The 12,862-nt window shown below is 45.2% G+C and overlaps 1 protein-coding gene across 4 annotated transcripts in view; it reads left to right on the top strand.

Annotated features, from left to right (window-relative positions):
* Window positions 1–12,862, top strand: part of WDR59 (WD repeat domain 59) — a 48,599-nt gene that overhangs the window by 12,657 nt on the left and 23,080 nt on the right. For all 4 annotated transcript variants that reach the window (NM_001012776.2, XM_015279138.4, XM_025154156.3 and 1 more), the window contains exons 7-13: window positions 2,044–2,132; window positions 3,010–3,126; window positions 4,068–4,145; window positions 5,130–5,286; window positions 7,196–7,275; window positions 9,423–9,555; window positions 12,615–12,739. In NM_001012776.2, coding sequence (NP_001012794.1) covers window positions 2,044–2,132; window positions 3,010–3,126; window positions 4,068–4,145; window positions 5,130–5,286; window positions 7,196–7,275; window positions 9,423–9,555; window positions 12,615–12,739 — 779 coding nt within the window. The remainder of the gene's footprint in view (window positions 1–2,043; window positions 2,133–3,009; window positions 3,127–4,067; window positions 4,146–5,129; window positions 5,287–7,195; window positions 7,276–9,422; window positions 9,556–12,614; window positions 12,740–12,862) is intronic.

The raw sequence follows: 12,862 nt of genomic DNA, 5'->3' as shown, positions 1-12,862 counted from the left end.
TGTGTATGTGTGATACAGACATGCATAATATCTAAATTCAGTGTTGTATGCCTCTACTGTTATTTCTCCCTTTTTCCATGCTCTGAGGCTGAACATAGTAGAAGTGCCACCATGTGTGATTGTTGTATGTAGAAGCAGCCTGAGAGGCTTCAGTTCACAGCTCCTGTTAGAGGAGCAGAATGCAGAAGGGATGTGAAATAAGGGTGAAATGCAGACATTTCCTTGTACTGCTGTTTTTTAGGGGTGGGTGAAAGGAGCTTCTGCATTCCTTCGCTGCCTGCCTGCCAGCTGGCGTTGTGGGGTTTGTGGCATGAAAACAGAAGATAAATGAACTCATTGGGGTTGTTTAAAAGCTGGAGTGAAAGACTGATGTAATCAAGCATTTGGAACCTTCAGCAGGGCAGTCAAACAGCATGTGTACCTTCTAAATGTGATCAGCTTCTAGCCTGCTTAACCACGCTGCTTGTCTTCTGTGTTGCTTGTCTGCAATGTCTCCTTTCCTATTATGTTTGATTGAATTGAGAACCTAAACCATGCTCCAGGCAGTGGTATTGAATGCTGCCAACTGCCCAGCCTGCCTCCTGGCTAGGTGCTTTGCTGGAGCACGTTCAGTGTGCTGGGAGCCGCAGTGATGACATGAAGATGCTTTCTATGAGCTGTAGTTGCACTGGAAAAGCAGTCATCATGGCTGTTGGCAGCGCCCATCTAGCCATCTGTGATGCTACCTGCTGGCAAGTGCTGTGTCCATCCTGACCAGCAGCCTGTTGAAATGGAGCAGGGTATGGATGACAAGCAAAACTTGTCCTTTTCATGAGTTACTGTTCCTGGTGCTGCAGTGGTCCTCATAACATGCATTTCGTGTTCTACTGCTTAGATCTTCTTTGGCTGCACACCTGCAGTGACTCTCCCATCCCTCCCAGCTGGTAAACCTCTCGACCACAGCAGTGCAGAAACCTTTCTGGACTGGAGAGAAGCAGCAAAAATTGTACTGAATCAGAGACAGGCAGCACTCTGTTCTGGTGCCTGGGGTGAGGTTTCATAGGTCAGCTGAACCAGCTCGGTACCTAGCTCCCAAGAGAGCCTCCTTCCTCCCATGCCTGATGTTGTTTAGTGCTAGTCCAGATATTTGTGTACCCTTCAGTGAGTGGATCAACTCAATCAAGTGGCAGCTTCTTGGCAGCACTTTACCCCTGGTCTAGCTTTTTGTCAGACTGACAGGATGAATCTGCTCACTATACAGCAGGAGGTAGGTTGTGAAGGCATAGCGGCAGGCTATGAGATCCATTCAGATTTCTCATTGACCTCACCTTTCTGATGGCTTAAAATATTTGGAAAATGTTGGCAGAATAAGGATGAACAGAACATGTATTTTTTCTTACAATGTCTGAACAATCCACACTGACCAAAATTAGTATTGGAAATTTTTAGCCAGATTGTGATTTTAGGTCCTTGACTGAGTCCCTCATGATACCTCGACCATCTCACAGTTTCTTTACCATGTTATATCTTTGATTTGTGGCGTATTTTGACAGTTTTTTAGGTTGGCCTTCTGGTCCACTCAGTGTGGGTGCACTACAGTCTTCTCCCACATCTCTATTTTAATGGTAGATCAGTATCACCAATGCCCTGTGTGGCATCTGGTCATACAGAGGGTGTTGACAAGTCAGATGAATCCATCTTTGAGAACTGGGAGATAGCTTAAATGAAAGTGGAAGGGTCTGGGGAGAAGAGTAATGAATGCGCTGTTCTCATCTGGAAGAAGTTGCTCCATGTGAGCTAATGGGCATGAATATCTTAATCCAGTGCAGCCCGCGGTACGATAAGCATGCAATTGGAACACACTTGCGTCAGTGTCTTCAGGGAACAAACACAAAGATGAGAAATTAGGAGTTATTCATTTTCATGCCACTCTTCATGCTGGCTTCTGGGATACCTTTCCTCTGAGCTGCCTTTCTTGTGCTAGGAGCAGCTCTAAGAATGGGTCAGGAGTATGCTGTGTCACTTTTTAATTGCTCATTTTGACCTGCTTTGTTTGTACTGCAGCTGGAGCTTCCCAGGTCAAATGGAACAAGAAGAATGCCAACTGTTTAGCAACAAGCCATGATGGGGATGTCCGAATATGGGACAAAAGGGTGAGTTGAGGGTCTCTTGAAGTGCATGTGCAGATTCCCACCTCCCATATGCAGACTTCCCTCTGGTCACAGATAAATACTGGGGAAAAAATTACTGCTTTATCTGCAGTCTCTTTTATGGGGTGATTTAAACAAGAGTGTCTGGAACCCAGGAGACAGAAGAGAATGTGTTGATAACACCCCTCCCCAGAAATTATCATAGAATCATAGAATGGTTTGGACTGAAGGGACTTTAAAGCTCATCCAATTCCAACCTCCTGCTATGGGCAAGCTGCCACCCACCAGATCAATGCCCAGAATCCTATCCAACTCAGCCTTGAATGCCTTCAGGAATGGAGCATCCACTGCTTCTCTGGGCAGGTTGTGTCAGTATCTCACTTGCTGCTGGGTGAAGAGTTTTCCCGTATCATCTGACCTAAATATCCCCTCTTTTAGTTTAAAAACATTCCCTCTAGTCCTATCACTACCTGCCCATGTAAAAAGTTTTTTTTCCTCCTGCTTAAAGTTCCTTTTAAGAACTTGAAGGCTGCCATGAAGTCCCCCCACAACCTTCTCCTCTCCAGACTGAGTAAGCCCAGTTTTCTCAACCTTTCTTTGGTAGGAGAGGTGCTCCTTCCCTCTGATCATTAATTATGCCTATTTACACTTTGTTGCTGATCTCAGAGCACTTAACTGTTCTACTGAGCATAACAGTGTGGTGCTGGGCTGCACTTGGTGACTGTGGAATTTACCTCACCTTTCACAGCCCCTTTCCTTCAGCTATTTTACTGAGCTAATGCCTTCCTCATGCCCTTGTTAAAGTGTTGCTTTTTATGCCAAAGAGCTAGACCAAATTTCAGAAGTCCTTTGCTGAGAAGGAAAATGTCTCTCCTTCCAGAAACCCAGCACCGCAGTAGAATACTTAGCAGCTCATCTCTCTAAAATCCATGGCCTGGATTGGCATCCTGACAACGAGTACACACTGGCCACTTCCAGCCAGGACAACTCTGTCAGGGTAAGTATTGCTTCTGGAACTTTTGCCTGGGAGGTGTCAGGATGGTGGGGCAGATTTCCTTTTGCTGATGCGCTGGGCAGTGTATTGGCAAGACCTGGATCCTTATGTCTGTTTTTTGGCAGCCTGTTTCTATTGAACCAAGGATGTGCTTACAGAGTAGACAAAGAAATGATTGCAGGATGGGTGCACGTGTGCTTGCCATAGTTAACATAGCTGCAGTGATTTGAAACTGAAAGCAGCTGCCTCTGCCTGTTGCTTGCCAGCAGTGCCTCCTTCCCAAAATGTGGAGTTGCCAGCCTCAAGCTGATTGCAGCAACTTGGTGGGAGACATGCTCCAGCCCCTGGGGTTCTCTAACTCGTGTCAAATTGGGTTATCAGTATGTCTGCAAGCGTTGCTATATGCAGAGCTTTACTTAGGGGGGAATAGTGTGCTTGGTATGTCAGCCAAATGGAATTTATTCACGTTTAGCTAAGGTCTGAGGTGAATGCAATTGATGTGTATTCTATCAAAGCAAAAGGTTACATTCTTCATTACAGAATTAGCAGTAGCAGCAAGGTGGGCCTGCCTCCAGTCTGGACTGGCACATGGGTTAGTCCAGACCTGCAGGGTACCTTGTAGCTCTGAAAGCCCAAGCAGCCTCCCTGTCTCCATGCTCTAATTACTCAAGCTGTGATCACTGTGGACATGATCCCAAGTCACTTGTTTTCTAAGAGCTGCTGCCAGATGCTGATCACTTGGTATTCATCCTTTGGGGCCATCTCTGTTAATGAATGGGGTTACTAATGATGCTGTGTGCACCTTGGCATATTTCGCTCTGTTATATCTACGGGCAGCATGGAAAGCTGCAGCTTAAAGGTATGGACAGCTGACTTGTGCCTTTGCTTGATGGTTTTGTTGTCTGGTTTGGGTTTTTTTGTTTTGTTTTGTTTTCTTTTTAAAGTTCTGGGATTACCGTCAGCCTCGGAAATACCTCAATATCCTTCCCTGCCAGGTTCCTGTCTGGAAGGCGAGATACACGGTGAGTGAGAAACACCCACCAGCCCCACTTGTGCTGTGAGAGCAAATTCATGAAGGCATGTTAAATAAAGAACTGCTGCAGTGCTTCTCGACACTTCTACTTGATGTTACATTGATTTTAAAGTCCCTTATGGTACTTACAAGGCCTAGAAAAGCGATGTCTGCAATGGGGGCATTCGGGAGAAGAAATCACTGGCAGTGTGAGATCCCAGTCTTTGGCATCATCCTGTTGGGGATAAAATTCAGGTGTGAGTGATTGGCTCTGGGAGCAGGAGGCTTGGAAAGCAGCTGCTGCTCTTGCTGTCCTATTTTTTCACTCATGTCCAGCACTGGTACATGTAGGACAGACATTTGCCCTCTCTAAGGGCTTCCTCTGCTCCCCAAATCTCTAGTTGTGGCACCCTGGGCTCTTATAGCATGTCAGATCCAAGAAGTAGTGCTTTTTGATAGAGCAAACACACAGCTGTGTGAAGATAAGGCTCTTAACATTAGTCATACCTGTTCTCTTCCCTGGACATCTGAATATGTTCTGAAGTCAGTACTGTCTCATAAGGCTTTGGTCCCTTTTCCACATCCCTCATAGGGCTCTAAGAATGGGTTATAGTGTTCCTCTCAGAGTCACGGCTGTGAGTAGCTGCCAGTCCCTAGGAAGCATTTCTTTCAGTGCTTTGCAAACTGCAGTAAGGATCTTATGTCGATGCTGAAACCACTCCAGCCTCACAGCTGATAAGTGAGGGAGAAGCAGAAAGAAGTGGTTAACCTTAAGTGAGCTGCATTTAGTCTCTCTAAGCATGTTACATCTTTTCCCTCTTAAGATGCCAGGTTTGTGCTGCAGTTGCCTTCTCACTTCTGCTTTAGGCTGGTTCTACTTAGTGCTGAGCTCATTTAAAACCAACATGTTCTTATGGATGGCAGTAGGCAAGAATTACAGAGCATGCTAACAGCAGGGTAGTGTACCTCAACCAAAAGGTGTTTCTCTCTCAAGCCTTTCAGCAATGGGCTGGTGACAGTGATGGTTCCGCAGCTCCGACGAGAGAACAGCCTACTTCTCTGGAATGTCTTTGACTTGAACACACCTGTTCATACTTTTGTGGGACATGATGACGTGGTGCTGGAGTTTCAGTGGAGGAAACAGAAAGAAGGTGAGATCAGGGCTGGGCTCAGTGTTCTCTCTCCTGTCCTGCTGTCATCAGCTTTCCATGGCTCCTGGCTGCAATGCTCATGCTGTCACCCTCTGACTCTTACCTTTCCTTGGAGCGGCTCCAGCTTGCTTTCCTGCCCCTGTCTGCTGCTGTTCTCTCCCCCCAAGCTACAGCTGTTTTCCACTCATTTTATCACAGTGGCCTCAGAAGCATTGCCCTGTTGTTTCCATGCTAACAAAGCAAATCCAGTGAATGCTGAGTGGGTCAGCGGTGACTCTAATTGCTTCCTCTCCCCTGTGAGTCTATTTTTAAATGTATCTTTCAGAATAAATTGTACAAACTATTAGATGGGTGTATGAGTGCAGGCACCCTCCCCCTGCTCAGAGCTGCAGGCTAACCGGTTAACCCCTTTCATTGCTGCCTGGATTGCAGCCTCCAGCATGACCACAGAACCAGCGTTCCCTCCTTATCCATATGCTGGCAAAGGCAGGAGAGGGAGAGCGTGGGATGGGGAGGCTGCTGACAGAGTTCAATCCTGACTGCATTTTCCAGCGTAGGCAGCTAAATATAGGAAATTCCAGAACCTCAGCTACCATCGACAGAATGAACATGCCTGGCTTTGATGGTACTGCTTTGCGGTGTAAAAGCACACAGAGCTGGTGGGAGACTCCAGATTGGAGGAGTTAACAGGCGCACAGTTGAGCTGGGAGTCAGTTTCATCTCTGCACTGCATAGCTGTCTGAATGGGAATCCTGCACTGGTTCTCAGGGCTGTTGTGGGACTCCTGCTCCCGTTCCCAGGGATGTTCAGTACTGTAATCTCTGACCTTGGAGCCTGTACATCCACTGGTGGTGAAGTTGACAGAGCGCTGGACTGGGATTTAGGAGACCTGAATTCTGATCCAATTCTGCCACAGGTTGCTGGGGCAATTCAATTAAGTCACCTTTTTTCTCTGTTTCTTGCTTTTCTCTGAAAAAGAGGTGAGCAATACAGAGAGCTGTTAGGATCTGGAGGTGCAGTCTAAGAAAGCTTGTGTGTGAATGTTCGAGCAGACCTGAACCACAATTGCAGTGTCTCAGTTGAATTCATGTATACATACCAAGGCTGGAAGTCATGCTTTTCTCAAGCAACATTAATCATACAAGCATTCCCAGTCCACTTCAATGCAGACAGCCAAGATACCTCAAGATAGCACAAATCTCCTTGCACAAAATCTGCAGTGCTGAATTTACACAGCCACTGTGCCTCAGCAAGGGGTGTAAAAAGCAGTTGTGCAGCAGCAAATTCCTTAACAGCAGCAGCTGTTTAACAAGGGAAATTTAAACTGTATCACAAGGCCTACAAATGGACATAAATAGCCCGGTACCTTTATCTGCTGCTTGATAGTATGTGTCTAGATGTATTTGGTTGCAACCTGAACTTGTCTTGGCATCAGCAGATCTTTCAGAAGAAAAAGGATGCCTAGGGCCAGCTACTGTAGCATAGAAACGTTTTTAAATGTTTGCATCTTAAAATGCCTGTTACTTCATCACCTGTTTCAACTTCTCAGTAATGTAAAAATAAATTCATTTCTCCACCACATCACTTCTTCCGCTTAAATAAACTTTATAGGCAATCTTGTTCATTCCTAGTTGGAAAACCTGTATCATATTTGTTGTATTTATTTTGTGGCTTTCATCTGTAAATCATACCCTACTTAGAGGCATGATAACTGTGCAGAGGGAGGGGTAAAGGCCCAGGTCAATTCAAAGTAGGATAGGAATCGTAGGATTCATGTGTTCTGCCTTCCATTGTAGTGCCTTATCCACATGACCTCTGTGCCAGCTTGCTCGCTTCTGTTTGCACTGAAAGCAGCACTGAGATGCAGTCTCAGTTTTCAGTTGGGTCTATAAGTTTCTGTCCTTTTTAGGTTCTAAGGACTACCAGCTGGTTACATGGTCCCGTGATCAGACTCTGCGGATGTGGCGGATTGACTCTCAGCTGCAGAGGGTACGTAGACACTTCTAAACTGTAGGCAGTTTTCTTACAGGCTGGATTCACCTCCCTTTCCTTGCACTCCCAGTCACTATTCTGGTATCCTAGAGCTGCAGACATAGAGAAACAAGCTGCCACTTCAGTTCCCCCTTCAGCTCCTACCTGGATGGGACGAAAAACATCCCCAGGGAAGCCTGTCCTGAGGCCTCTCTGTGTCTGTGCAAAGCCACTTAGTCATGTAGCAGTAAGCATGCAAGGCTTTGGGGAAGGTGGAGATCACTTAATGCCTGATTGCCTCTGAAGATGCCACCTCTGCAGCTGTTAGACTATTCTTGGCATTCTAGGTATCAGGTAAATGCAGGAATTGCACCCTCTGCTTCATCTCATGTTTCCACTGACTCTTGGCCTGGTGCAGGCAGAAGGAATTCCAGTGTTCTGCTGTGTAGCAGCAATTACAAATTGCTAAAGCAAGCTAGGTCAGCTCTGCTGGGTCAGAGCAGAGGGTTCATACAGGCCGGATGGCCCATATTGCCCTGCTTGTCTCATCTTCAGCTGTGGATGTCTTGAAAGAGGGTAAGAATGAAGCAAGTATGGAGTGACATTTCTCTCACATGCTCTCTCATCCTCTTGTAGTTTACAGCTTAGAGGCCTACCAAGCCTGACATCTCTGTATTTGGTAGAGCTTGATGGGCTTCACTTCCATAGATTTCTTCTGACCTCCTGGACTGATGTATGTTTGTCATCCTAAATGTGCTGTGAGCAAGGAGTTTCATGGCCTTTCTGCATGCTGTATGGGAAAACAGCTTCTTCCATTTGTTAATTTTGATACCTGCTAGTTTTTTTTTTCCTGTTACATACTTGCTCTTAACATTGGAGATGAAATGGGCAACCAATCTTACGCCATCTGGTCTGTAGATTTCTGTCATATAGACATGTCTATATAGATATAATATAGATGTCAGCTGCCTCCTTTGTCTAGTCAAAGCATCCTGATTTCCTTCATCCTCTGTATGAGAATTTTGGTCATCCTTTTGTATTTCATGACCCTTTTTCAGCTCTACTACTTTTTGGGATGGGGATCAGAATGTTGTTCTTAGCAAAGATTTTCCAGTGTTTCATTTGCTTTTAAAATGTTAGGCATAATTCCATGAAAACATCAGCTTAGTCTGTTCTCTCCGTCTTGCTCCCTCAGTCAACTTGAACTTGTCACTTTTTGCCTATATGCATTGCTTTATATTTATTTGAACTGAAGTTCATCTTTCCTGCAAGGTCCTTCTGTGACTGTTGGTAGTCAGCCACTATGTTACTACCCTGAATAACCTGGTGGCATCAGCAGACCTGGTCATGTCACTATTCACCTCCTATTCTAGGTTTTATATGAATATATTGAGAAGGATGTGTCCCAGCACAGATCCTGCAGGAGTCCTGCAGGTCTGTAACAAACTTTCTCTGTGGAAAGTGACCCTTTATGCCTACCTGATAGAGCTGTGAATAGTTTCTGTCCTGCCTTTAAACCAGTTGCTTGTCTGTATCAGAGACTTTACTTATCCTCTGCTGGCTCCCGCCCCTCTCTTGTTCTTGGTCTTGATCAAGCTATACTCGATGGCATGTTGCTGGTGACCAGTACTGTGATTTGGTACGTCATGGCCTTATCCTTTCTTCTCCCTGTGTTTCTTCTCTTCATCTCCTGTTTTTCCTGTGCTAAATTTGTGTTTCAAGTTTTCATGGTCTCTTTTTTGGTACAGGACTTAAAGCACTAGGGCCTATAATATTTACCTGGGCCTCCAAATTCTGAAGTGTGAATATCAAAAGCAGAAAGCATGCTGCTGTCACACTGATCTAAAAATGAAGTGACTTTTGACACACAGGCACATTAACTATAAGTGTTAAGGGCATATTGGTTTTAGTTTAAAGTGAAACCTCTGTTACTGAGACTGGATATGTCAATTAAGTGACTTTGTAAGCAAGCAAGGCACTCAGAAGTGACAAAGGGGAGAATGTTGGAAAGAGGAAAAACAGCCTATCTTGCCAAAGAAACTGTGCCAAGGTCTGTGACTGTAGAGCGTGCAGACTCACCTTGCAAATCCAGAAATTCATTGCTTAGTGGTGGCTTTTCTTTTTTTTTCTGTTGTGCAGCATGTTTGTATGCTTGTTCTTTTCAGCTGTGTGCTAATGATATCCTGGATGGAGTTGATGACCTCATTGATGGGATTTCTCTTCTGCCCGAGCCAGACAAGGCCCTTCAACCCCAGGACTCCGAGCCCCAACATAGCTCTGGACATGGGGATGAGGAAGGTGAGGCAAGTGATGAGTTGGGGAACTCAAGCACCAGCTTTATTTGTGTTGGGAAGTAAATGCATCACGACCTAAGAAAATAACACTGTAGGCAGAGCACAAACTGGTGTTGTTTCAGAGATTAACGGATTCCAGTCTGGGAGGAGAGAAAACATGAGGGCTTTCTCAGGATTGTCCTACCAAATTTTTTCTCCTCTAGCACAATTATGTCGTTTTAGTTGTGACAAGGAAGAGATTTGTTTTACCAGTAGCACTTACTAGCATTGCCTTTAGGTCATCTTTGTGGCTTCCTGGCAGAAGTAAGGTAAACATCTTACAAATGCATTTCAGTTTAAGCTGAGAGATGAATGAGATCCATGGAAAAGGGGGGCTCATGAATAAAGTGCTGTGACGCAAACTGCTTGCCTAGTATCTAAATCTTTCTGCTAGAGTCACTATGTGAACTGATCTGAGAAGGACATTAACATATCTGCAGTGTCTTCTCCCATCTTCCAAAGTATTATGGAGAGATCTGCTGTCTTTTTCCCGTGTGCTGAGAACAGGTGATTGAAGGCTAGCAGAGGGACAGGGCTGTTAAGTCTACCCCATGAGTCCCAGACAGTTAGAGCTTCTCAGCGAGCACTGATTTGTCTTTATGGAAGAGAAGGCAAACAAAGGCAGGAATGTGGAGCAGGGTTTGTGTGGTTAAGGCTCTGGCCAGGTTAAACATTCAGGGTAATAGTGTTTGAAGAGATTAGAATAAAACAGAAGAGGCTGCAGCAGCTGAGACCCAAGGTGGTGATGTGCACATGAAAAAGCCATCTAAAGAGGATTCTATATCTAAAGGAAGAAGAGAAGAAGAATTCAGTGCTCCCATGTCTGTGTCAGCTTGGGTTTAAATTCACAGTTCCTTTCTGTACTGAAGCGAAGTGCTACAGTGAATCCCCATGTGGCAGGTTTATAGGAAAGCAATTTGATTCTCCTTTTGGGTTGCCAGCAAGCTGAAGAGAAGGTGAGGAAATGGTCTAATAACTGTCCTCTGAGTCATAGAGACAACTCTGAGGTCCTTTTGGGAAGCTCTTCCTGACACTGGAGGATTCCTGCCCACTGAAGTTCCTTTGCAACCTCCCTGGATGGTCACAGAACAAGTTCTAAAGGTTGCCAGCACCCCTATCTACATCAGGATTTTATAACATGATAGCAAGTGTTCTGGCTTTCTGTGCTTACCACAAGCAATCCTGTATGAAGAAGCATAGCCTCTCTTGCTCTAGCTGAGAGTATTAAGAGAAGGGTTGTCATTCTGACTATCTGATCTCTCCAAGGGAGAGGGTCTTTCACTGTCCCTGACATGGTCACACCCATGGTGTGGTTTCTGTGTGGGTCTGGTTTTGGTTCAGACCTGGTAAGGCTTCCTTTGTTTCAAAGGGAATTAAAATGACTTTTCTGTAACAGGGTAGATGTTGCTGCAAATGGTATGATTTCATGATCAATGCACAAGTAAGTCTCTAGGTAGGAATTTCAGTTCTTTCTAGTCCACAAGCAATTGTGGACTGTTGATGTGAGCCACCCAGGAAGTGGCTTAATTTCCACTGCAAAGTCTCCATGTCAGATTAGTAAGGGACTTTGGGGGATCTTTGAAGAAAACGATGCTCTACAGATAAATTAGAAAGCACACCAGCTGTGTGTTCAGTGTACAGCTCTTCTCACTGGCTGTTACCTATAAAATATCATTAGGAATCTGGGCAGATATGTGGGCTTTTGGAGATTAGAAGCTAATTAGAAGGGAAGAGGGGGAGAAGACAAAGGGAAGGCAGTGCCCATTTTAGGAACCTCAGAGATGGCTTTTTAGTTAAGCTGTGGTGGTGTCTTTGAGCTAGAAATAATTATCTTCCCTGAGAGCCACAGATCTTCCTTTAATCCTTCCTTAAACTCCCTATTGCGAAGTGTATATAGGCACTATAATAAAATCACAAATAGGAATGAGTAGCTAAGCATCCTACCTATCCAAATTCAGCAACCAGCTGGGCAGCAGTAAAGCCAGATATATTTGTCCCAGCAGCAAAGACAGTGACTTTCAGACAAACCCCTGTACGAGGATAGCTTTTTGCATTTCTTGTTTTCTGTTTTCTCACTAAGAATAGTCTGTGTGAGATCAAGGTGAGAATGACAGCTGAGTAAATGGGACATCCCTTGTATCTTTTGATGATGTTTCCAAGGACACATTTGGCCTTCTTAGGAAGGGTTGGCACAGCAAAATCCCCCTTGAACAGGAGCTTCACCTGTCCTAATGGAGGCGTGTAGCAAGGGTCAAGGCAAGAGCCAGCCAGACACAGCAGGCAGTGACCAATTCTTTTGAAACTCAGTCAAATTGGCCATCTTAACCATAATTCCTTGTACTCAGCAGCACTTGCCTGGCTCTTTAAATACATTCTGCTTTTGAGGGGTTATTGTCCTACTGAAAAATATTGATAGTGGAAGAGGACAGCTAGATCCAGTGCTTAAATGAGTCTTTAAGGACTGTTCACTAGAATGCTTTACAACATTAAATGGACACTGCTGCTTCCAAATTAATTAAGCATCTCCTAAGGCCAGAAATACCCTCTCCTCTCTCCCAAAGCCTTATTCATCAGATTGCTTTGGATGCATTCCCTGAAAGCCAAGAGCAGTGGGGTGTGAATCCCAAAGACCAGGGCTCCTCCTGGAGACTGTTTTGGCAGTAGTTCTTTCCTGCTGGACCAAGAGACTCCAGTTCATCTGTTCATGTCTGGCAGTGCTGTGTAGGGTGGAGAAGGTGTCTCAAGTGAGTAGAGACCAGACCATTTTAGGGCTGTATAGAGTACAGGTGGCTTCTGTAACCTTCTTGGGAAACCACTGTGCAGACAGATTGTTTGTTTTATGAACAAGGCTCTGAAGTCTTCCTCTAAACAACAGCTTAGACCCTCCAGCTTACAGGGCTTTGCCAGGTAGAACTTGTGCTTTCATGTATCAAAAAGCAGCCTGTTCTCCTGGCTGCCTCGTGGCATCGCATGCCACAGCTCTACTCTAACTTGCCTTAGCCTGTACTGCATCCTTTCTGTTAGCCTTAAAAGAAGACTTCCTGAATGACCTCCTGGTGGGAAAGAAAACAGACCAACTGGGGCTGCCTCAAACACTGCAGCAGGAGTTCTCGCTGATCAACGTGCAGATCCGAAATGTCAACGTGGAGGTAGTTTTCTTTTGCTACTTGGCTAGAAGGGGATATGGGCAAGCTGGCTCGTCAGAGCCTTCTGAAGGGAACTCTCCTGCTGCAGTGACTTCTGTCTGTAAGCAAGGTTTATTTTGAGCTGTA

Source organism: Gallus gallus, chromosome 11, assembly GCF_016699485.2.
Source record: "Gallus gallus isolate bGalGal1 chromosome 11, bGalGal1.mat.broiler.GRCg7b, whole genome shotgun sequence".
NCBI lineage: Eukaryota > Metazoa > Chordata > Aves > Galliformes > Phasianidae > Gallus > Gallus gallus.
This window is presented reverse-complemented; position numbering and strand designations above follow the sequence as displayed.